Source organism: Phocoena phocoena, chromosome 3 (assembly GCF_963924675.1).
Source record: "Phocoena phocoena chromosome 3, mPhoPho1.1, whole genome shotgun sequence".
NCBI lineage: Eukaryota > Metazoa > Chordata > Mammalia > Artiodactyla > Phocoenidae > Phocoena > Phocoena phocoena.
Window position 1 is genome coordinate 44,619,026 of NC_089221.1, and position 22,115 is coordinate 44,641,140.

A 22,115-nucleotide genomic window follows, 5' to 3' on the forward strand; every position below is an offset into this window, starting at 1 on the left:
TGCCTTTTTTTTTTTTTTTTTTTTTTCCCTGGTACGCAGGCCTCTCACCGTCGTGGCCTCTCCTGTTGCAGAGCCCAGGCTCTGGACGCACAGGCTCAGCAGCCATGGCTCACGGACCCAGCCGCTCCGTGGCATGTGGGATCTTCCCGGACCAGGGCATGAACCCGTGTCCCCTGCACCGGCAGGTGGACTCTCAACAACTGCGCCACCAGGGAAGCCCTGCAAGATTGCTTTTAATTTCTCTCTCCTACTGCTGAGTTTTTTCCAAACTATTGGCCACGTTGGGGCACTGGGGTGCCTTTTCCCGCTATGGGGACACAGACTAAGGAGTTTAGTACATGCATATCAGAGTTACAGTCTAAGCTTTCAGGAGATTACATGATTTCTTTAACTTGGAATGTGGGAAAGTACAGGGTGGAGAGAAAGCCTACCCCTTTGGGAAATTGCATGGGTGGCTTGGAGGCTTTTGCTATTCTGGCTTCTGAAGCCAGGATTGGTGTTGCCTTCTCTCTTGTATACCTCCTGGCCCCAGCAAACACTCAGGCTGGGACCTTTCATGCCCCCATGTGCCATACTGCCATGGCTTGCCCCATACTGAAAACTTTCAGCCACTCTTATGCTTAGTACCGTCTCCCCTCCATGGGAGTGGTTAGGATGGTGTCTTGGGTACCTGTGTGCAACAGAACTAAAAGAGTTTGTCTCTTTCTTTCCTTAAGTTCTTGCACAGTTGACTTTCTTGTTAAAGCAGCCGAGTTTGATGTGGGGAAGGAAGGGATCAGGGAGTACGAAGAGCACAGAATACTTCTGCTCTGCCTTTTCTTTGTTTCCAGTAGTAGCAGCAGTTCAGCCTTAAAAAACTTACTTCTAATGTTTTTAGTCTTTCCAAAACTCTCTATATTCATTGCTGTTCCGCTTTGGAGACCTCTTGACTTGCTGCCACAGCCATATTGCCTTTCAGTGACAATACATCCCTTGCCCATCTCATGACAATACATCCCTTCCTTCTACTCAGAGGAGATTTGCAACAATCAGAGCACTGTATGGACACCTTGTTTCAGTCCTGCCCCTTGCCACTTGGTTGCTAAACAGTGAGGAACCCTTACTTCCACCCATCACTTGGGTGAGAGCAATTGCTGCCAGATCCTGGAGAATCTTCTCCTATGCCCCAGTCTGGCCCAAGAGACCATACCCTTGTTTTTCTTTTTCTAGAAGGTTTTAACTCTGAGAGTGTGACATCCTCATCACCAAAACTGTTAGGATCTGTGAAGGGCTTGGGTTTTTACCCTACTTAAAAGCTTAGCAAGCTAGCCTGTTACTGTTGTTTCATGGATGCTGGCAGAAGACAGATAATCAAAGGCTTTACCTTCCATGCACAGAAGCAGCATGAGGATGAAGCCAGGGGCAGTAGGGGAACTTGCATCAGTTAAGTCCCACAGCAGCCATGTTGGATGAAATGGGTATGTGCAGTGGGTTTGTATTGTAACTGAGGAACCCTACTCTTTGTTCTGGAGAGAATTTTAATACTAGTACAATCCAGAAGAATGGTCAGGGCATTAAAACAGAAAAGTTCTGGAGTTCTGATTGTGATTTTATCAGATTAGTGGATTAATATTGGGGAAAAACAGCAACCTTTATGAATCATTGTGAGTTTTTATACATTTCTAATTCTTTAAAATCATTTTTACGCATTCTTCCTTTGATAACTTTTTCTTAAAACATTTGCTTTGGAGAAGAGGAGTTTGGAAATAAATCTACAGAACTTAAAATAGAACTAGCTTCATTTGCCATAATTTTCTGATGTTGAAGAAAACCTTGAGCTATTTAAATCAAATAGTGTGTGATACACAATATTACATTTTGTTATAAAAGAAGGTACTATATTTGCTTTGATTTCCTTACAGTGGTCTTTTACCTTTTGGATAAATATAGTTGTTGAGCTCAGAGTGGTGCTGTTGTTTCTGTTAGGCAGAAAAAAATAGATGAACAATGGAACTCATAAGTTACCAGTTACCAAACACATTGAAAATAACTATAAAATGTTCTTCTTAACCATTTAAAATTCTTGGAAATAAATTAAACCAGAGTATTACTAGTTTTTCAAGTTATAGTTAAGTTGTATATGTATGTTTACCTGTATGCTTATAATCTGTTTCAGTCGTCACTGAATTTTGAAAAGCATTCTGAAAACTTTTCATGGACAGAAAATCGTTATGATGTGAATCGTCGACGACACAACTCTTCAGATGGCTTTGATTCTGGAATTGGACGTCCTAATGGAGGTAAAATTTGCTAAGGAACAGTAGAGTTTAAGAATAATTTTCTTCACATTCTTATAAGAATGTTTTGATTGTGATTAAATCTTCAAGCATAACCATCTTCTTTGAATTTATAATACTTTACGATTATTAAATAAAGGTAACTTTGGAAGGAAAGAAAAAAATGGATGGCGTACACATGGAAGAAATGGTACAGAAAACATAAATCATCGAGGGGGATACCATGGTGGAAGTTCCCGTTCTCGTAGCAGTATTTTTCATTCTGGAAAAAGCCAGGGCCTACATGAAAACAGCATACCTGACAGTGAAACGGGGAGGAAAGAAGACAAGAGAGAACGCAAACAGTTTGAGGCTGAGGATTTTGTAAGTTTCTTATAATTTTAATACAAATGAGGTTTCTGTAAGTGCTATGTAAGCATCAAGTCTCTCTTAGATTTTATCAGCACAGCTCATTTTCTACAGAGATCACACTTGACAGGTTCAATTATTTACTTATTTATTTATAAAATATTTATTTATTTATTTGGCTGCACTGGGTCTAAGTTGCAGCACATGAGATCTTTAGTTGCGGCATGCAGGCTCTAGTTCCCTGACCAGGGATCAAACCCAGGCCCCCTGCATTGGGAGCTCGGAGTCCTAATCACTGGACCGCTAGGGAAGTCCCTCAATTATTTTTAATCCTTACATTTTGTGAGGCTTTTTGTACATAACTCTCCCCTTCCCCAGTCTTCTTCCTTCTTCCCTCCTACTTATATTCCTGTGTCTCACCGTGTGGTTTTTTAAAACTTTGGATAAATTTATGTCATTTTATTCTTCATAGCAGTTTAAACAATTTCCCTTTTCTAGAGAGTAAACATCTAATAAGATTAGCTTTAGAGTACACATTCAGGGCTCACCTCAGTTTTCTTTTTTTTTTTTTTAGCATCTTTATTGGGGTATAATTGCTTTACAATGGTGTGTTAATTTCTGCTTTATAACAAAGTGAATCAGTTATACATATACATATGTTCCCATATCTCTTCCCTCTTGCGTCTCCCTCCCTCCCACCCTCCCTATCTCACCCTCCAGGCGGTCACAAAGCACCGAGCTGATCTCCCTGTGCTATGTGGCTGCTTCCCACTAGCTGTCTACCTTACATTTGGTAGTGTATATATGTCCATGCCTCTCTCTTGCTTTGTCACAGCTTACCCTTCCCACTCCCCATATCCTCAAGTCAGTTCTCCAGTAGGTCTGTGTCTTTATTCCTGTCTTACCCCTAGGTTCTTCATGACATTTTTTTTCTCTTAAATTCCATATATATGTGTTAGCATACGGTATTTGTCTTTCTCTTTCTGACTTACTTCACTCTGTATGACAGACTCTAGGTCTATGCACCTCATTACAAATAGCTCAATTGCATTTCACCTCAGTTTTCTTTTTAATACCCTGAGCATCACTTTTTGAAATATAAATTTGTACTTTGCTTTGAAAATGAGCATGTTTAACTAAACATTCAGTGATGCAAACCTAACAGAAGAGTTGAGGAATTAATTGTCTGATTTTCCTCTTCCCTGCTCTTGACCTTATGCTAAGAAAGGATGATTTCTCATATTGATGCAAAGACTACATTCTCTTAACATTTGCTTTTTTTAAAAAAAATTCATACTTTTTCCTCACGTAGTTGGGGATGAGGAGAATATTTAAAGACGCTTCCTTTGTTTTCTTCGACTTGGAGTGAGTGTAGATAGTAACCATTTTAATTGTTAGCAGAATAAGCAGAAAGTAAGATTTATGAATAATTAGTGTTTAGTAGTTAAGAGTTCATTATATTATGTCAGATTTTTCCGTATAGTTTTGAGATTACCTTTATTTTTTTAGTTTAAAAATATTTATTTATTTTGCTGCGCCGTGTCTTAGTGGCGGCACACGGGATCTTTAGTTGCAGCATGTGGGATCTAGTTCCCTGACCAGGGATCGAACCCTGGGCCCCTGCATTGGGAGCATGGAGTCTTAGCCACTTGACCACCAGGGAAGTCCCTGAGATTACTTTTAAAAGGATTTTTTTCTTAAACGTGAGCAGTTTAAACATTTATTGTATTCTTTTTATTCCAACTTTGTTTCAGCCATCTTTAAATCCTGAGTATGAGAGAGAACCAAATCAGAATAAATCTTTAGCTGCAGGTGTATGGGGTAAGTAATTCTTGAACTATCTTTGAGGGATATAAAATGTTATTTTTAGGTTTCACTTTTGTGTTGTTTAAAATAAATAAGCTAGAATTAAACTTTCTCTTTTAAATACCTGTTTTTGATGTGCTAAGCTACAAAAAAGGTAGCACTTACCTTTTAAAAACCAAGATATTGCAGATAGGAGAAGATCTTGATTTGGATAGTTGATTTACATGTTAGTACCATTAAGTACACTCAAATATGCATTTTGAAAAAAATGGTCCTAAGTTAATGTAATGAATTAAAGTCATTTTGAGAGCAGCCTGATAATCTAACGAAACAAAAAAATTTAGTTTAACTTAATTTGTAGTTTTTCAAAGTTGAAAACTTAACTGGAAAGATAAGTACTTTTAATCAATCATAGTATGATATAAAAAATTAATTTTTTTTACTTATGAAAATGGTTATACATAGACAGTATTAAAAAATAATTGTATAAATTTTGCCTACCGAACTAGTCTGTTTGAAATTATTTGCCTTTTTGATTGTCAGATCTTAATGAGTTTTTCTGGTAATAACTCCCTTTTCTTTAAAACTGCTGAGAGTTTAATTTGATAACATCTTACAGAAGATTAAACTGCACATATAGTACAACTTAGTTAGCTTTTTAGAGATTCAAGTGAAGTTTAAAATAATGGAAAAAACTTAAAATAAGATTTGATATCTGAAAAATAAATTTAATTATTTGATACCAAATTCAGAGGTGATGTGTCCACTTTGGAACTTGTACACATGTTCATTTGTGTTTTCTATTGAAAATCAACAACTTAACAAAACAAAAGGATTGTGGCTTATGACAGCATACTAGTCCTAACAGTAAAGGCATTATTTTAAACTTTGCCACTTCCTGTGCTGTTCTTTATTGTATTTAGGGGGTGATACGCTGGGGGAATTATTTTGTTTCTTTTGATCTCCCAATTTAAGGGCTTCTTGCGGGTGGGGGTGGGGGTGGTCAGACACTTTTGTTAGAACCATGTGAATGGCATTGTTTTTTCTGTATTGCAAATTAGTATTTCTGCCACTCTCCCCAGGCCTACACGCCCAGACACACACATACCCAACCAAAAAAATCTCCCAAGCTCCTCTCTTAGGTATGTTTCCTTATTATTCAGTTTTTCTGGGAACAGCTGATTGCATAAGAATATAGAACCACCTGGAAGGTGTTAAATAAAATCTCTAAGAAATTAGGAATAATTTGGATTTGATTAAAATGAAAGTAAATAAAAAATCAAGAATGTTAGTGAGCATTTGTCATATAAAACTACCTATCGATACTATTGGTACTGATCCTTGGTTAATATAATAATTTTAGAAATGATTTAAAGGCAAATACATCTTTGAAGATATTGAGAATAAAATGTATTAATATAAAGATTTTGGTTCTCCTGTTTCAGGGTTGGTCAAAGGATTTTGGGCACTAGTTGAAAAGATGTTTAAAAGGAGGATGTACTCTTTACTGTGTCTTAGGTAAACTAAAAAGTGTGTCTGCATTAGAAAAAAGAAAATGGTTAATTGTGGCTTGATTGTTAAATTCCCAGTACTTCCCATAGGAATACAATGAAACTTCCATTGTATCACACTTCACTATTCCTTTCTTACTTTACCCCCTGGGTTCCCAAATATTGTTTTCCCCATTGCAACATTTAAAATAGCTATGTTCCTGAGGAAGACATGAGAGAATTTTAGGAAGGACTTCAGTAGAACTTTTCTAGTGCTACTTCCTTCCAGGTAAGTCAAAATTTAATAACGGAAATGTAATATGTATTAAAAAGCAACCACCACCAGTTTGTCCCTGAAACTGTCCTTTTGTAGATCAAAAATTGCAAGAGTCTAAACATAATATCCCAAATAAAAAATACTTTGAGTGAAAGTAGTCAAGCTATTTAAACTATGGTTAAATATAAGTTTAATTCTATTTAGATCTTAATTAGCTTTATTGGAAACACCCTACAGTTTATATCTGTAACTTCTGTAGTGTTTTGATCTTAACCAGGATCACTGTTGCTTGATGCATAAGATTAATATTTACTAATTAATTTATCTCATATACCTAATAATTTAAAACTAAACAAAAATTTAAGGCACTTCAGTGTGCCTGTGAGAATTTTAAAATAATTTACCTGGGTGACTGATTTGGGTAGTGAGAAAGAGAGAGAGAAAACGATGTGTTTGTGTGTCTGTATGCAATTTGAGACATTAGTGACTATCAAATTGATTTGTGTGTTTTTAGAAGTCCTGCTGGCTATTTGTGTTGGTGTAATATGTCAGGAGCATACCACTAGCAGAGCCTAACATTTTGTGCTTAAGATACTAAATAATGAAAAACTTCAGTCACTAGTAATTAACTTAAGCATAGTCTTGTTTCAGCTCAGCGTATATATTTGTGTTTATTCCTTGAGAATTTAATGAATTTATTCCTGAGTTTTTCTCATATTTGATACAGTACTTAAGAGCATCAAGGCTCATCTTAAGAACTGTATTCATTTTTTTAGCCTTCTAAATCAAAGTTCTAAATCAAAGCAAATTGGTGACCAGCTCTTTTATTTTTTTGGCTGTGTTGGGTCTTTGTTGCTGCACACTAGTTTTCTCTAGTTGCGTCAAGCGGGAGCTATTCTTCATTGTGGTGAGTGGGCTTCTCATTGCGGTGGCTTCTCTTGTATGGGCTCTAGGAGCACTGGCTCCAGTAGTTGTGGTGCACAGGCTCAGTAGTTGTGGCTCGTGGGGTCTAAAGCGCAGGCTCAGTAGTTGTGGTGCACGGGCTTAGTTGCTCCGTGGCATGTGGGATCTTCCCTGACCAGGGATCAAACTCGTGTCCCCTGCATTGGCAGGCGGATTCTTAACCACTGTGCTACCAGGGAAGTCCCTGGTGACCAGTTCTTAAAGGTGAGCTGTTTTCTAGAGAATTCTAATGGTATTAACCACTAGCATACAGGTTGAGTGACATGATTGCACTAAATGCGTTTAGGTCATGAAAACATGTGAAGTTTTTAAAGTGACCTTGTAAAAGGATTAAGAGAAGGGAGTCATCTTTATCAAATTTCTTTGTATGAAAGCATTCTGTTAGTAGATTGTTTATATATTGATATGACTACACTTTCCTTCAATGTCTTTCTTATATGAAAACAATTGTTAACATTATAACAAGAAGAAAAAGGTAATGCAACACATGTTCAAAGTTGAGAAGGAAAAATTAATAGTTTGATTAGACAACTTGACACAAGTAAATTTTATTTGGTCAGAGTTACACATAGCATTCATCATTTAAGTTTTCGTTTTAGAAATATATTTACTTAAGCCCACTCTTTTTTCATACGAGTAACATGGGGAACTTGTTAAAGGAAAGAATAGCATACTCCTGCTTTGACATAAATTATGTTAGTGAAACTCACTTGATTAAAACTCTCATATTACTATAAAACAAAAGATTTGTACATTAAATTAAAAATTCAAAACCAGCAAAATTCAAACAACATCAATCTGTATAAAAATCTTAAAATATTTTTCTGTTTTAAAATTAGTGTTCAACTGGATTTAATTGCTGTGGTACTGATTGTTTGCTTTTGATATTTGTATGTTATTGTAGCTTATGTGGTTAAGTTTCCTCTTCAAATTAGTGTGAAAACTTAATTAAAATACTGTTTATCCTTCCCTTGGCTGTATGCTTTTATTCACACATTAAAGTTGCCTCTTATGTCAAGATGAGCAAATTAAATTATTAACTGACATCACTGTGATGGTGAGGGAAAGGGCGGACCCCTGACTTAGTAGTAAACACTTAAAAACCTCTTAATTTTGACCATTCAGTACAGACTTGTTATTAGTATTTTAGTTGGAGATAGTATCCATTTTGAAGTATCTGACCTAGCAATACTTTAATTTCCATTTTCTCCAGTAGTATAATATAGTGGTTAACTGCATTGGTTTTGGAATCAGATAGGTCTGGACCCTAATGTTAGGTCTTTTACTTATTAATTATTTAGACTTTGAGAAGACTACTTAATCTCTGAGTGAATTTTCTTGTCTGTGAAATGAGGAGGATCACTGAACTAACACTAATGGAAAAAGCACTGTTAATATTAAATTGTCTACTGTGTCATATCCTTGGTCATGTCACAGGTGTTTAATACATGTTAGTTAATTATGTTGAAATCCAATATGTGAGGGAGATTCTGGTACATTTAATAAAAGGCAAAAAAGAGTGTCCTAAGTGATAGATTGAAAAACAGAAGTAAAAACTGATTGAATCAGAATGTATATATGTATGTATAAGGCAACTATATGGAGAGTATAGTTAAAGACAGAAAAGAACATGAGGAATTGAGATGTCAGCTCTGACTTATGTCTGCCCAGCTTACTTTGTATCAATATTATACATGGCAGTATTTTAATTCTAATCTTTCTTCAAAGGCTTGAGCCTTTCCCCTCCACCACTGGCTTTGGATTTAAAGGAACAAAACTAATTATAACATTCAAAGATACTGGGAGAGCATGAAATAACAAGATAATAAAAGGATATTTAAAGTCAGTTATTATCAGATCACAGTTGTCTGTGAGGATAGAGGGAAATAATGATATGAAAATCCAAAACATTTGCCTTTAGATATTTTGAAGGCAATTTGAATAAGAGTAACTGTTTATATGAGCTTGATAATAAGCACATATGATTTATAGAAGGAAGTCACCAAAGTCACTTACTTTCTAATTCTTGTTTATAAGTGTTAAAGTCTTTCATCAGTACATAAATTTTCTCTTTAAAAAAATGAACAATTTGGGTCTTTTTCATGTAGTTTACCAGTTGATAAAGTAAATGGAGAAAGTGTAGGAGTCGTCATTGGATACTGTTTGAATCCAACAGATTCAACACTTTAACTCAGAAGGTTTGTGTGAGGAGAATTTGTAGAGATAATCTATGAATAGATGAGCCAGTTTATAAGTAATATAAATGAGGCAAATTTAAGTTACTAGTGCTGCTATCACGTTTTCCATTACTTATATGTGATAATTACCATCAAGAACTAACTTTCCCTCCCTCCCCTCCTTCCTCCCTTCCTCCCTCTGCCCCCATTCGTTCTTCTTGGCTTGTTTGCTCTTTTATTAATATTTAACACATTCTTATTAATGCAGGCTCTCAGGGTGTCTCCTGATCAAAAGCAGGGTCTCTGGAGTCCAAGTCCTCGATTTTGGTCAGTCTGTCTCATGATACCAGCACTTCAATAACCAGCAGCTGCTGGTCTTGGAGAGTCTCTCTGGAGAGGCTGCAGCTTACCCTGGGGACATAGACACACTGGTGGCACACACACTTGGGAACACTCTACCGCGTGAACACCACTGCTGGTGGCCGCCATTCTGGCCCATTAGACTAAGAACACTTTTCTTGTTCTTAAACAGGCAGGTTTATGTAGTATGTTCAGCATAGTTATATAGGATATAGGTTAGACTTTATTAAAGGTGTTTATTTCTTTTATAATTTTTCTCATCTTCCATACTCTCGTGGATTTTAGGTTTCAATTTTAGGTTTAAAATTCTTGAAAAAGGACACCTTTAATTTGAAATACAATTGGAAACCTATTATAGTGGAGATTGTATATGACTTCTTGACATTTTTTCTAGTATTTGGTTTAAAGAAAACATTTTACTGCAACTCTGAGACAGGAACTGTTTTTCATTTTACACATGAGAGATTAACTAGTGAGGTTAGAGCAAATATTAAAATTCTGTAAATCTGGCACAAAAACACATGGTCTTAACCTCTGTACTATTTGACTGTGAATACTTCGTAAGTACATCAGCACTATGCCTGCTTCTCTTTCCTCCCAATCCCTGTCACCATCTTTTAGGTACCTTTATCATCTTTTACTTTACTACCTCTCTTCTATGACTGATTTCTTCAGCTTCACCCTTCTTCTTTATAGGATATTCTCTCATTCTTTGCACTGAAGACCTCTTTGAGGAAACTGTCAGAATATTTCTTGCTCTTAGGTGTCTAGAAAACCTGTTTTAGGAAAGGTGAACTTTGTAGTCAGGAATTTATATTGAGGCTTAAACAATGCCTGCTTGCTTATCTATTTTCTTCTGTCTTCTAGTTTTGATCAATGATGATTTACGTATAAAAATATTTTTTTTCTTCTTGTACCTTCTGCCTTCAGTGTGGGATCATTTTACTTCTGCCTAAAGTATCAATACGTTGTTTAGGATTTACTTTAGTAAAGATCTTTTCTTGGTGATTGAGATTGATTTTTGTCTGAAAAGATTTCATTTCTCTCTTTTGCCTTATATGGCACTTCAAGTCCCAGTTCTACAATCTAGGATTCTACAGGGCAGATGAATCCCCTCCTCAGCTGTTGGGTTCCTTTGTGCACACACTCTAAGCTGAAGTTTTTTCCTTTACTTCACTCTCTGGAAATATGTGTTGAGGTCATCCATTGCTGATGAACCTTCTCCTGTTCTTTCTTCTTTTTTAAGTAAATTTATTTATTTATTTTTGGTTGCGTTGGGTCTTCATTGCTGTGCACGGGCTTTCTCTAGTTGCGGCGAGCGGGGGCTAGTCTTCGTTGCGGTGCACGGGCTTCTCATTGTGGTGGCTTCTCTTGTTGCAGAGCATGGGCTCTAGGCGTGTGGGCTTCAGTAGTTGCAGCACATGAGCTTAGTTGCTCCGAGGCATGTGGGATCTTCCCGGAACAGGGATCGAACCTGTGTCCCCTGCATTGGCAGGTGGCTTCTTAAGCACTGCACCACCAGGGAAGTCCCCTTCTCCTCTTCTTTACTGTTGTATTTGTTTTCCTCCCTTATTAGTAATTCTAACATAAGGATCTAGAAGAGAAAGAAGATAAACTTGTGTGCTTAGTTCGTAATATTGGAATAGAAGTCTTCATCAGTCATGTTTGAACTTACTTAATTGTGCTGTACTGAAAGAAACACCCCCTGCTTTAATACTTGAATTCCTCTGAGATCAGACCTTGCAGGCTCTTACTACCTTTTGCATTTCCCAGCATCAGTCAATCATTCTTCAGATTCCTGAGCTTCATTTAATTTAGATTTTGAGTACCAGACTGTTAAGATTTTATCTTATATTTTAATTTAAAGAATTGCTAATTTCAAGAATTTTAGTTAGGCTGTAACCATCTGTTTAGCAGAAGTAATTGTAACTTAAACTGTTTAGCACTATTTCTAGCGTTCTTCATTGGCCTCTGTTTGAGATCATTATTCTTCATTTTCATTTTGACTTCATTTTGTTTTTCAGAAAAACTATATATTGGTGATGTAATTTGTGTCCTTATGTGCCTGAGAATATCTTTCTTAGCCTTAATATCTTGGGCCTTTGTAGGCAGCTGAGCAGTTGGAATGTTTGCCCTAGTAGATAAACATTCAGTGTTTAACTTTCAGAAAGATGAATCTTTTCTCAGTTTGCTTTAGGTTCTTGTTGTGTTGGTTTGTTTTTTTTGGCCGTACCACACGGCTTGCGGTATCTTAGTTCCCTGACCAGGGATTGAACTTGGGCCCTGGCAGTGTAAGTGCTGAGTCCTAACCACTGGACTGCCAAGGAATTGCCAGGTCCTTGTTCTTTAATCCTTTAGCATTACAGTAAATGACATACCATATAAGGTTGATAGTTTGAAGAGTTCAAAGTTCCAGCTGGACTTTGAGAGTCCCTCCATGTCCCTAGGAGTCCTTGTTTAGTTTAGTTTTTGAGATAATGCAATAGGAAGTTTGGTTTGTTTGACACAGGGCATCATCATATATATCTGTGCTACTCACCATCTCACAGAGTCGTATCTTAAGCTAATTTTAATTTAGTTTTTTTGCAATTTCTTTCTTTGAGTTAATTCTTTTCTTCTAAACTCTCCAACTGTGAAACTGATGCTTTTAGAGTTTTTCTAAGGGAAGAAAGACATATGTCTCTGCCATAATTGTGAATATGCTCACTGTAACATCTGTTTGATTACACATTGACTGATTAAACTCTAGGAGTAAGTTTTCATATTTTAGCAACTGTGGGTGTACTGAGAAAAACTTTCAGTTAGCAAATATTATTTCTAGTACTATCTTCAGAAGCCAGGACTGAGTTGGATCCCCTGCGACTTGCACAATGCCCTCTGTGTAGTTTGGATGGCCAGTAAATACTTGAATGAATTGGTATTATGAAAACAATTCCCCTTTTCATTAGTCATAACTTAAGTAGGAATTTAGAAATAGAGGGACTGTAGTTTCTTTCTAATTAGTAATAACTTTATGAGTGAGATAAAAAGAATGAAGGAATTAGGAAAATTCTCTTTTCAAAATGGAGAAGAGGAAAATATATTTTATATTTCAAGTCTTAAGAGCCATTAGGATGAAATTTGTAATTTAAAAAAATTAATGAAAAGTATGCTAGTAGTTAATTTTGGCTGGGTCATAGTTAACCATTCTAGGAAACTAGCTGAATTCATCTTTGTTACTTGACATTGCTCAATTCTTGCTATGATTTGTTTGATTGTTTTAGCTTTATTTCTCAAGCAGGAATATAATTCATAATTATTTTAGTCAGGAAGCAGCTGTTACTTTTAAATATAATCAAGTTTGGAATATACGATTCTTTTGGTGGTTTAATTTTATGCTAAAATTTAAACTGTGTAACTATTGCTCGTGCTTTATTTATGCAGAATATCCCCCGAATCCTAAATCTAGAACTCAAAGGATGCTGGTCATTAAGAAAGGTAATACAAAAGACTTACAGCTATCTGGATTCCCAGTAGTAGGAAATCTTCAGTCACAGCCAGTTAAGAATGGGACTGGTCCAAGTGTTTATAAAGGCTTAGTCCCTAAACCTGCTGCTCCACCTACAAAAGTAAGTTCTAAGTTGTTAAACATGCAAGTTTTAAGTTGATTATCAATTGAATTACTTTGACAAAAAAAATTTCACGTTGAAGTGTGGGGGTATTGGCGGGCTGCTGATTTCTAAGTGGAAAGCGTTGTTGGCCCACTGTGTGTCATTGATTTTAATTGTCTTATAAGTGGCTTGTGTGTTTGTCCATGTATGTTTTATTATTTTAGTAGTCAGTAGTAAATGAAATCTATAAATACTTGTTTTGCAAGATGTATCTGTGATATATTTGCTTAATAATAATGTATAAAATGCTCTGTCCTTTGTGTTCAGTTTTAGGTTTTTGAAACTTGGTCACTTGTGTTTTCTTGGTATTAGGCAAAAGAAACCTAACTTATGGTTTATAAAACTTTGAAAAAACAGCAATGTAGTTAGATGTTTTATCTGAATACCAGGTTTTGATTTTATTTGTAAAAAAAGATGGAAGAGAACCATGTAGAAATGATTAAGGTATAATACAAAAATAATAGTTTTTATGAGCCACATTTAGTCATTTTTATGTGTTCAGTTTGTTTTCTCTCTCTTCTATATACTCTGTTTTAGATACACATTAACGTTTGTGTGTTTTTCTTTAGCCTACACAGTGGAAAAGCCAAACTAAAGAAAATAAAGTTGGGACTTCTTTCCCTCATGAGTCTACATATGGTGTCGGAAACTTTAATACTTTTAAATCAACTGCCAAGAATTTTAGTCCATCAACAACTTCAGTGAAAGAGGTATGGCATTTAAAATTACTCCTGAGTCGGGCTTCCCTGGTGGCGCAGTGATTGAGAGTCCGCCTGCCGATGCAGGGGACACGGGTTCGTGCCCCGGTCCGGGAAGATCCCACATGCCGCGGAGCACCTGGGCCCGTGAGCCATGGCCTCTGGGCCTGCACGTCCGGAGCCTGTGCTCCGCAACGGGAGAGGCCACAACAGTGAGAGGCCCGCATCCCGCAAAAAAAAAAAAATTACTCCCAAGGAGGGAACTGTATCTTAATCATGGTAATTTAATTAACAGTGAACAAAAGGCATAGATGCATTAAATGAATGCATTAAAATGAGATATTTTAGTTCTTTCAGAAAACTTGATTCAGATACTTCCCTCCATTTGCTAACTTTTTTTGCAGTTTAAGTAGGGATAATTTTTTAAATTTCTAACAAAATTTCCAAATATCCTAAAATGTAGAGAAAATCATACAGTGAAACACCCATATACTTATCAACCAGAAAGAGTAATTTTTAAGAGAATTATTATGAAAACGGGTATTTTGACTTTTGCCGCAGAGTTACGCTATGCTGTCTGATTGAACCTTGACTAAAAATAAGGATTTTTATTATATAATCTTCTTTTGGGGACAATGGACACTAAGAGAGGGCAGAGAGGAGGAAGAAGAGGGAAAGGTGCATATTATTATTTTACTGACCTTGAAGTAGCTTACGTGTTTCTTTCTCATTTGGCCAGCTTTCTGAAACTTCTAGATCAGGGACTTCCCTGCCCAGTTTAGGGTCAAAAGACACTTGTGACTGTATTGTTATAACTGAGATTGGTTTGGGTACTATAGTGGAACATTATAACCGCTCACATTCTAGTTCTCAATCATAGAATTTTAGAGCCCTGATGGAAGGACGAGCATTCTCAGCTGGTCGGTTGTGGTTTAAATTCTGTAGACGTTATTGCCAACAGTTAAGCATTTTGGTTTATTCCCATGGCTTAAAAAATACCTGTGACACAGAATTCTAACATTCTCTTTTCTTTTGTACTCCACTGTCAAAATGGACTCCAGTACATGTTCTGTTACTGTCCCCTCCTGCTCTTCCACAAAAATTTTCCCTCGTAAAACCCTATCTGATAAACTCAATGTGTACCTGTGTGTAAAGAATTATAATAGTCGTATGGGAAGCTGTTACGAACCTTAGAACTCTGTGGAACGCAATTTTAAAAACTGCTTTTTTTTTTAAATTATAGAAATGTTTAAGCAATTTCAGGATTCATTTTATAAAATAGTATTTAAAGTCCTAATTTAGAATCATAGTTCTTGGTATTATCAGACCTTAATTGTTTGGGGGATAAAATTTTTATGTTTACTCATTCAGTGGGATAGATAAAAATGGCAGAGTGGAAAACAGAGTTTAAAATAGAATTTAAAATCAATTTTGTATTGGGAAGAAGGTGAAATAGAAAGTCATGGTAGTTGTAAACTTTATATTGATATTAGTTCTCTGTCTACATTTATCAACATTTTTGATTTTTTTTCGTAGTGTAATCGCTCAAATTCCTCTTCACCTGTTGACAAACTTAATCAGCAGCCTCGTCTAACCAAACTGACACGTATGCGCACTGATAAGAAGAGTGAATTTTTGAAAGCATTGAAAAGGGACAGAGTAGAAGAGGAACATGAAGATGAAAGCCATGCGGGCTCAGAAAAGGTAATTGAACTTGCAGTGTAATTCTTGGTTTGACATTAGCATGTCATTGGAATAGGTGGGCCAATATTATTTATTTAGGACCTTTGAATATTTTCATATTTCTGAAAGCAAGGCTAGCTAGCTATTTGCATAAATAATGAATTCATTTCTAAAATAGATTTTTCTTACTCTGTAGTTCCTGTGCAAAAATGAAATTTAAAATTCCTGTTCGTGTTTGTGTTTTCCCCATCTTACCTACCTTTATTTATCCTGTTATTTTTGTCTTTATTGAATAGATGTGAATACATAGAGTCAGAAAGCTGTTGGTACCCTTCACAACTTAGTTTTACATCTTATGAAACTGTCTCCTAAATGAGTATATAATCATTACAGTTGTTTTATCAATGAAAATCTAACCAGGATCTATTTAAGTTTTTTCTATTAAACAGTTCTATTCTCTAACTCATTTTTTTTAACCCTTCAAAAATCAGGATGACGACTCATTTAATTTGCATAACAGCAATAGTACTCACCAAGAAAGGGATATAAACCGAAACTTTGATGAAAATGAAATTCCACAAGAGAATGGCAATGCCTCGGTAATTTCCCAACAGATCATTCGGTCTTCAACCTTCCCACAAACTGATGTTCTTTCTAGTTCACTTGAAGCAGAACACAGGTTAGTATTTTTGCGTTTGTCTCTACCCAGAGTTTTGATTTTATTATAGAAAGTTGATTTATTTTTTAACAGCTTCATTGAGATATAATTTATATACTATAAATTTTTTACTCAATTCACTAATTTTTGGTGTATTTGTGTAACTGTCACCACAGTCTAATTTTAGAACATTTCTTTCACTCCAAAAAGAAACCCTGTGCTCATTTACAGTTACTCCTCATTGTTACTCTCTGTCCTTAGGTAACCACCAGTCTGCTTTCAGTAATACTTTATCAGGGTTCATCCATGGTATAGCATGTGTTTCTCTGAAAATTGAGTGATATTTCTTTTCCATGGCTTCAAATTTTCTGTAATTTTTTTTTTTTTTTTTTGATTGCGGGATCTCAGTTCCCAAACCAGGGATCGAACCTGGGCCACAGTAGTGAAAGCCTGAATCCTAACCATTAGGCCACCAGTGAACTCCCTGTAAACTTTGATTCTTAAGTTACATACTCATATTGCTTGATTTAACAACTTAGGCATCAGTGATACAGTTCTCAAGGATGACAATTTTTTTGTTAAAAAATATGAAATAGGCACATATATTACTACTATTATCAAGTTTCAGTATGTCGTCAAGGTATTGAGGATAGCTTCAACATCAGAGCGGTAGTTGTTACCTTGTCTAAGCACCAAATGAATTAATAGAAATGAGTGCCAGAGAAATTCAAGGGAGTTTTGGGGTAGATAGCATTATGGCTTGAGTACCAGTCAGAGTTTTAATTGGGACCTAAATTAAATCTTAAAGGGTGAGACAGTACGGGCAAGGGTACTGGGTAGTCATTTTGGAATAAAAAGGGGCATGAAAGGATATTTAGAGTTGAACACATACCTAGTTTGTTTTAGGGTTAGTGAATAGAATATCTTGACAGGAGTGTGGAGTCCTTAATGGAATTAGAGATAAATTGAAAAGGCAGGGCCTTAGAGATCTATTCAAGCTCTTTCAATGCTTCAGATGAAGAAATAGCTCAGGGAAGTGAACAAATTAGCCTGTGTCTTATACTTGGTTTGTGGAGAGTAGGATTTGTGACCCAGGTCTTCTACTTCTAGTCCTGTGCTTTTTCTAATGTAAGGAATTTGAATTTGTGGTCATGGTGTTAAGGTTAAGGAGTTTGTTCTTTAGGAAGTGGGAAGCCATTGAAAATATTTAGTGGAGGGTGGTAATTGTGAAAATGGTATCAGGGTGATTTGATAATAATTTGAAAGAGAATGGGAAGAAATGCTAATGAAAAGGCAAAGTGCAGATCACTGTTGTGGTGTATTCCTAATTGTGGGGAATAGGGAAATACAGTTTTCGTTTTGAAAGCTATTCTAGAAACAGTTAACAGTTACAGCCCTTGGAGGGAAGTGGAAAGAGGAGAGAATGGACAGTTAGGAATACTTGTTTTTCATAAAATTTGAAATAATTTGTTCCATCTGCATTATTATTTAGTTATGATTCAGTTTTTAAAAGTGAAACAAGTAAAAGTAAGGATCTAGTGAAAGGTGTGAGATTGTTTTTACCAGTCTAGATCTGTAGACTCTGGACTGGGTGGCATTGAGAATGGAAGTGCCATTCCACAGGGAGTCCATCTAGGTTACAGTGAAGACAAAGCATTAAATGATTAAAAGAAATGTGAGAAATAGTAATTAACAGTGATGGTGACTACATTTTAGTCCAGAGGCAGCAGAGTTTGGTGCAATGTATACTAACTTAGGAGGCAAAAAAACAGAATTCTGCTCCTTTGTTTGCTGTCAAGTAGGCAAATTGTTTTTACTTAAGAGATCCTGGTTCTTCGTCTGTAAAATATGGGTATAGTGTTACATTTTATTTCCAGTCTGTGAGCACTTTCATGAGATTGTTTGAAAATGTGTAAAGGCTACAAAGTAGCCAATATGTGACAGGTTCAGTTTGAAAGATGAGTTAGGTGTAAAAAGGAGTATGTTTAAGGGACGTAATTATGGAATCTTAAAAAAATATGGTTCTGAAGAACATAGGGGCAGGACAGGAATAAAGACGAAGACGTAGAGGATTGATTTGAGGACACAGGGAGGGAGAAGGATAAGCTGGGACGAAGTGAGAGAGTGGCACTGACATATATACACTACCAAATGTGAAATAGATAGCTAGTGGGAAGCAACCGCATAGCACAGGGAGACCAGCTCCGTGCTTTGTGACCACCTAGAGGGGTGGGATAGGGAGGGTGGGAGGGAGATGCAAGAGGGAGGGGTTTGGAGATATATGTATACGTACAGCTGTTTCACTTTGTTATACAGCAGAAGCTAACACAACAATGTAAAGCAATTATACTCCAATAAAGATGTTTAAAAAAAAAAAAACAGTATAATCAGACTAGTACAAGATATGTGGCCATATAAGAAACAGAAGCTTTAAAGGCTCTAAGTCAAACGCAGCAGTCATGGCTACAGTATTCTTGTTTGCCCAACTAGAGAAAGTGGTTGATTCCCTGTTAATCTTTTTTTTTTTAACTGAAGTATAGTTGATTTACAATGTGTTAGTTTTTGGTGTACAGCAAACTGATGCAGATTCTTTTTCATTACAGTTTGTTACAGGATACTGAATATAGCTCCCTGTGCTATACAGTAGGACCTTGTTGTTTATCTGTTCTTTTTTAAAATTAATTAATTTTTGCCTGCATTGGGTCTTTGTTGCTGCATGCGGGCTTTTCTCTAGTTGCGGCGAGTGGGGGCTACTCTTCATTGCGGTGCGGTGGCTTCTCTTGTTGCGGAGCACGGGCTCTAGGTGCACGGGCTTCAGTAGTTGTGGCGCGTGGGCTCAGTAGTTGTGGTGCACCGGCTTAGTTGCTCCGCGGCATGTGGGATCTCCCCGGACCAGGGCTCGAACCCGTGTCCCCTGCATTAGCAGGCGGATTCTTAACCACTGCGCCACCAGGGAAGTCCATCTTCGCAAAACTTTTAATCTTTTGAGCGAAGAACTGTTCCAGGTGCTTTTTATAGTCTTCCAGGGAGTTGAAGTTTTTTCCATTAAAGAATTTTGTAAAGACCAAAATAAATGGAAATCTGAAGCTGCAATGTCTGGTGAATATGGCTGATGAATCAGAACTCCCAGCCAAGCTGTAACAGTTTTTGCCTGGTCAGCAAAGAAACACGTGGTCTTACGTTATCCTGATGGAAGATTATGCATTTTCTGTTGACTAATTCTGGATGCTTTTTGTCGAGTGCCGTTTTCAGTTGGTCTAATTGGGAGCAGTACTTGTTGGAATTAATCGTTTGGTTTTTCGGAAGGAGCTCATAATAGAGGACGCCCTTCCGATCCCACCAAATACACATCACCTTCTTTGGATGAAGACTGGCGTTTGGTGTGGTTGGTGGTGGTTCATTTTGCTTGTCCGATCTCTTCCATTACACATTGCTGTACGGTATCTACTTTTCATCGCCCGTCACAATTTGTTTTAAAAACGGAATGTTTTCGTTGTTAATTATTAAGTAGAGAATTGCATGCGGAAATATGGTCAAGAGGGTTTTTTTTCTTTTGCTTAACTTACGTGGAACCCAAACATCAAAGCGAGTAACATAACCACGCTGGTGCAAATGATTTCCAGCGCTTGATTTAGATATTTTGAGTATGTTGGCTGTGTCCCGCATGGTATAACGTTGATTGTTCTCAGTGTGTCGATTTGATCGCTATTGACTTCAACTGGTCTACCTCACCATGGAGCATCGTCCAGCGAGAAATCTCCAGCACGACACTTCGCAAACCTCTTTTGACACGTTTGATCAGTCACAGCACCTTCTCCATACATTGCACAAATCTTTTTGTGCTTTTCAGTTGCGTTTTTATCTTTCATGAAATAATACAGCATAATATGCCAAACATGTTCTTTGTTCCATCTTCACTGTTAAAATGGCTACACAAAAATTCACCAATTTTGGTAAGCTTTTTTTAAAATGCATGTTGAATATGACAGCTGTTACAATACAGTCTAACAAAATTGTTTCAAAAGAAGTTAAAGACAACTAAGCGCTACTAGCGCTACTAGAGCCATCTTACAGAAAAAAAACCGAACAAACCTTTTGGCTAACCCAATAAAATGGATCATGTTTTCTTGCTCACAGTGTAAAAGGAATTATCTTACTTGGGTTAAGTTCTAAATTAAATTTATTCTTTCCCCCCTTTCCAGATTGTTAAAGGAGATGGGCTGGCAAGAAGACAGTGAAAATGATGAAACATGTGCTCCCTTAACTGAGGATGAAATGAGAGAATTCCAGGTTATTAGTGAACAGGTAAGAAGAGCTGAATCATATAAGTTCACTTTAAAAATTGCCCTTCCTTAACCAGAACAACATATAACTAAGCATTTTTGGGGGGTGGGGAGAAAGAAGGTTTTATAGTTTTATTTAGGAATTTGTTAAACATCACACTGTAGGTCAGATTTGCCTTTCTTTTAAATAGGTCTGCAATGCTGACTTCTTTAAATCCATGGATCTGCAGTGCTTAGGAATTAGTGTAAAGAATATGTCTGATTTGTCACTTTTCAGGTATTTAAAAAATGACTTGGGGATAAGAAGTAGAAAACAGCAGTAGCTTTGCCAAATGTAGCTTCATTTTTTTATCCTTTTCTTCGCACAGGAATATTTTATATTCTAGAACATCTTTTTTTTAATGTCTTAATAGTTGCCGTTTTGAAAGAGTATTCCTTAGAAAATGTACAGTAGAGTGTCAGGGAGTTGAGATTTTTCTTTTTCAAATCCATTATGGTTTTTTAAAATAGTTCTGGTCATGCAGAAGTGATTTTCTATACGGAGGTATTATAATTTATATTATAATCTTCAAAACACTTCTTAAATGTTTTGAATGAAATCTTTGAGGAAATTAGTTACATTTACTTCATAATAAAATAGACTTCATCGTCCTAATTAAAAATTTGTGGCAAAATACGCATAATGTAAAATTTACGATTTCAACCATTTTTAAATGTACAGTTTTGTGGCATTAGGTACATTGACATTTTTATGCAGCCATTACCACCACTCACCTCCAGAGCTCTTTTCATTTTGTAAAACTGAAACTCTGTACCCATTAAACCATAACTTCATTCTCTGCTCCCCCAACCCTGGGAATCACCACTTCTGTCTCTGAATTTGTCTGGGTTCCTCATATAAGTGGAATCATGCCGTATTTGTCCTTTTGTGACTGGCTTATTTCACTTAGCAGAATGTCTTTGAGATTCATCCATGTTGTAGCATGGGTCAATCAGAATATCCTTTTTTTAAGACACAATAATCCATTATAATCCATTATATGTGTATGTACCATTATAATCCATTATATGTGTATGTACCACATTTTGTTTATCTATTCATTCATTGATGGACAGTTGGATTGTATCCACCATATAAATGCTGCTGTGAACATGGGTGTATAGGTATCTGTATCTATCTGTATCTATCGATCTATAGATAGATACCTATACACCCATGTTCACAGCAGCATTTATATCTATAGATAGATAGATAGTCTATAGATAGCTGTAGACTCTATCAATATCTGTAGAGTCCCTGTTTTTAATTCTTTCAGGTATTTACCCAGAAGTAGAATTGCTGCATCATATGGTTATCTATTATTAACTTTTTGAAAAGCTGTCCTACTGTTTTTCTGTAGTAGCCACACCATTTTACATCCCCACCAGTGGTGCTCTCTTCCCTCT

General features: G+C 36.4%; 1 protein-coding gene across 1 annotated transcript in view; it reads left to right on the plus strand.

The window, feature by feature from the left end:
• Positions 1 to 22,115, plus strand: part of GPBP1 (GC-rich promoter binding protein 1) — a 70,994-nt gene that overhangs the window by 43,345 nt on the left and 5,534 nt on the right. Inside the window, exons 4-12 of the mRNA XM_065874290.1 lie at positions 2,156 to 2,279; positions 2,416 to 2,639; positions 4,379 to 4,445; positions 5,513 to 5,572; positions 13,121 to 13,305; positions 13,917 to 14,057; positions 15,582 to 15,749; positions 16,220 to 16,407; positions 20,589 to 20,691. Of these exons, the coding sequence (XP_065730362.1) occupies positions 2,156 to 2,279; positions 2,416 to 2,639; positions 4,379 to 4,445; positions 5,513 to 5,572; positions 13,121 to 13,305; positions 13,917 to 14,057; positions 15,582 to 15,749; positions 16,220 to 16,407; positions 20,589 to 20,691 (1,260 nt within the window). The remainder of the gene's footprint in view (positions 1 to 2,155; positions 2,280 to 2,415; positions 2,640 to 4,378; positions 4,446 to 5,512; positions 5,573 to 13,120; positions 13,306 to 13,916; positions 14,058 to 15,581; positions 15,750 to 16,219; positions 16,408 to 20,588; positions 20,692 to 22,115) is intronic.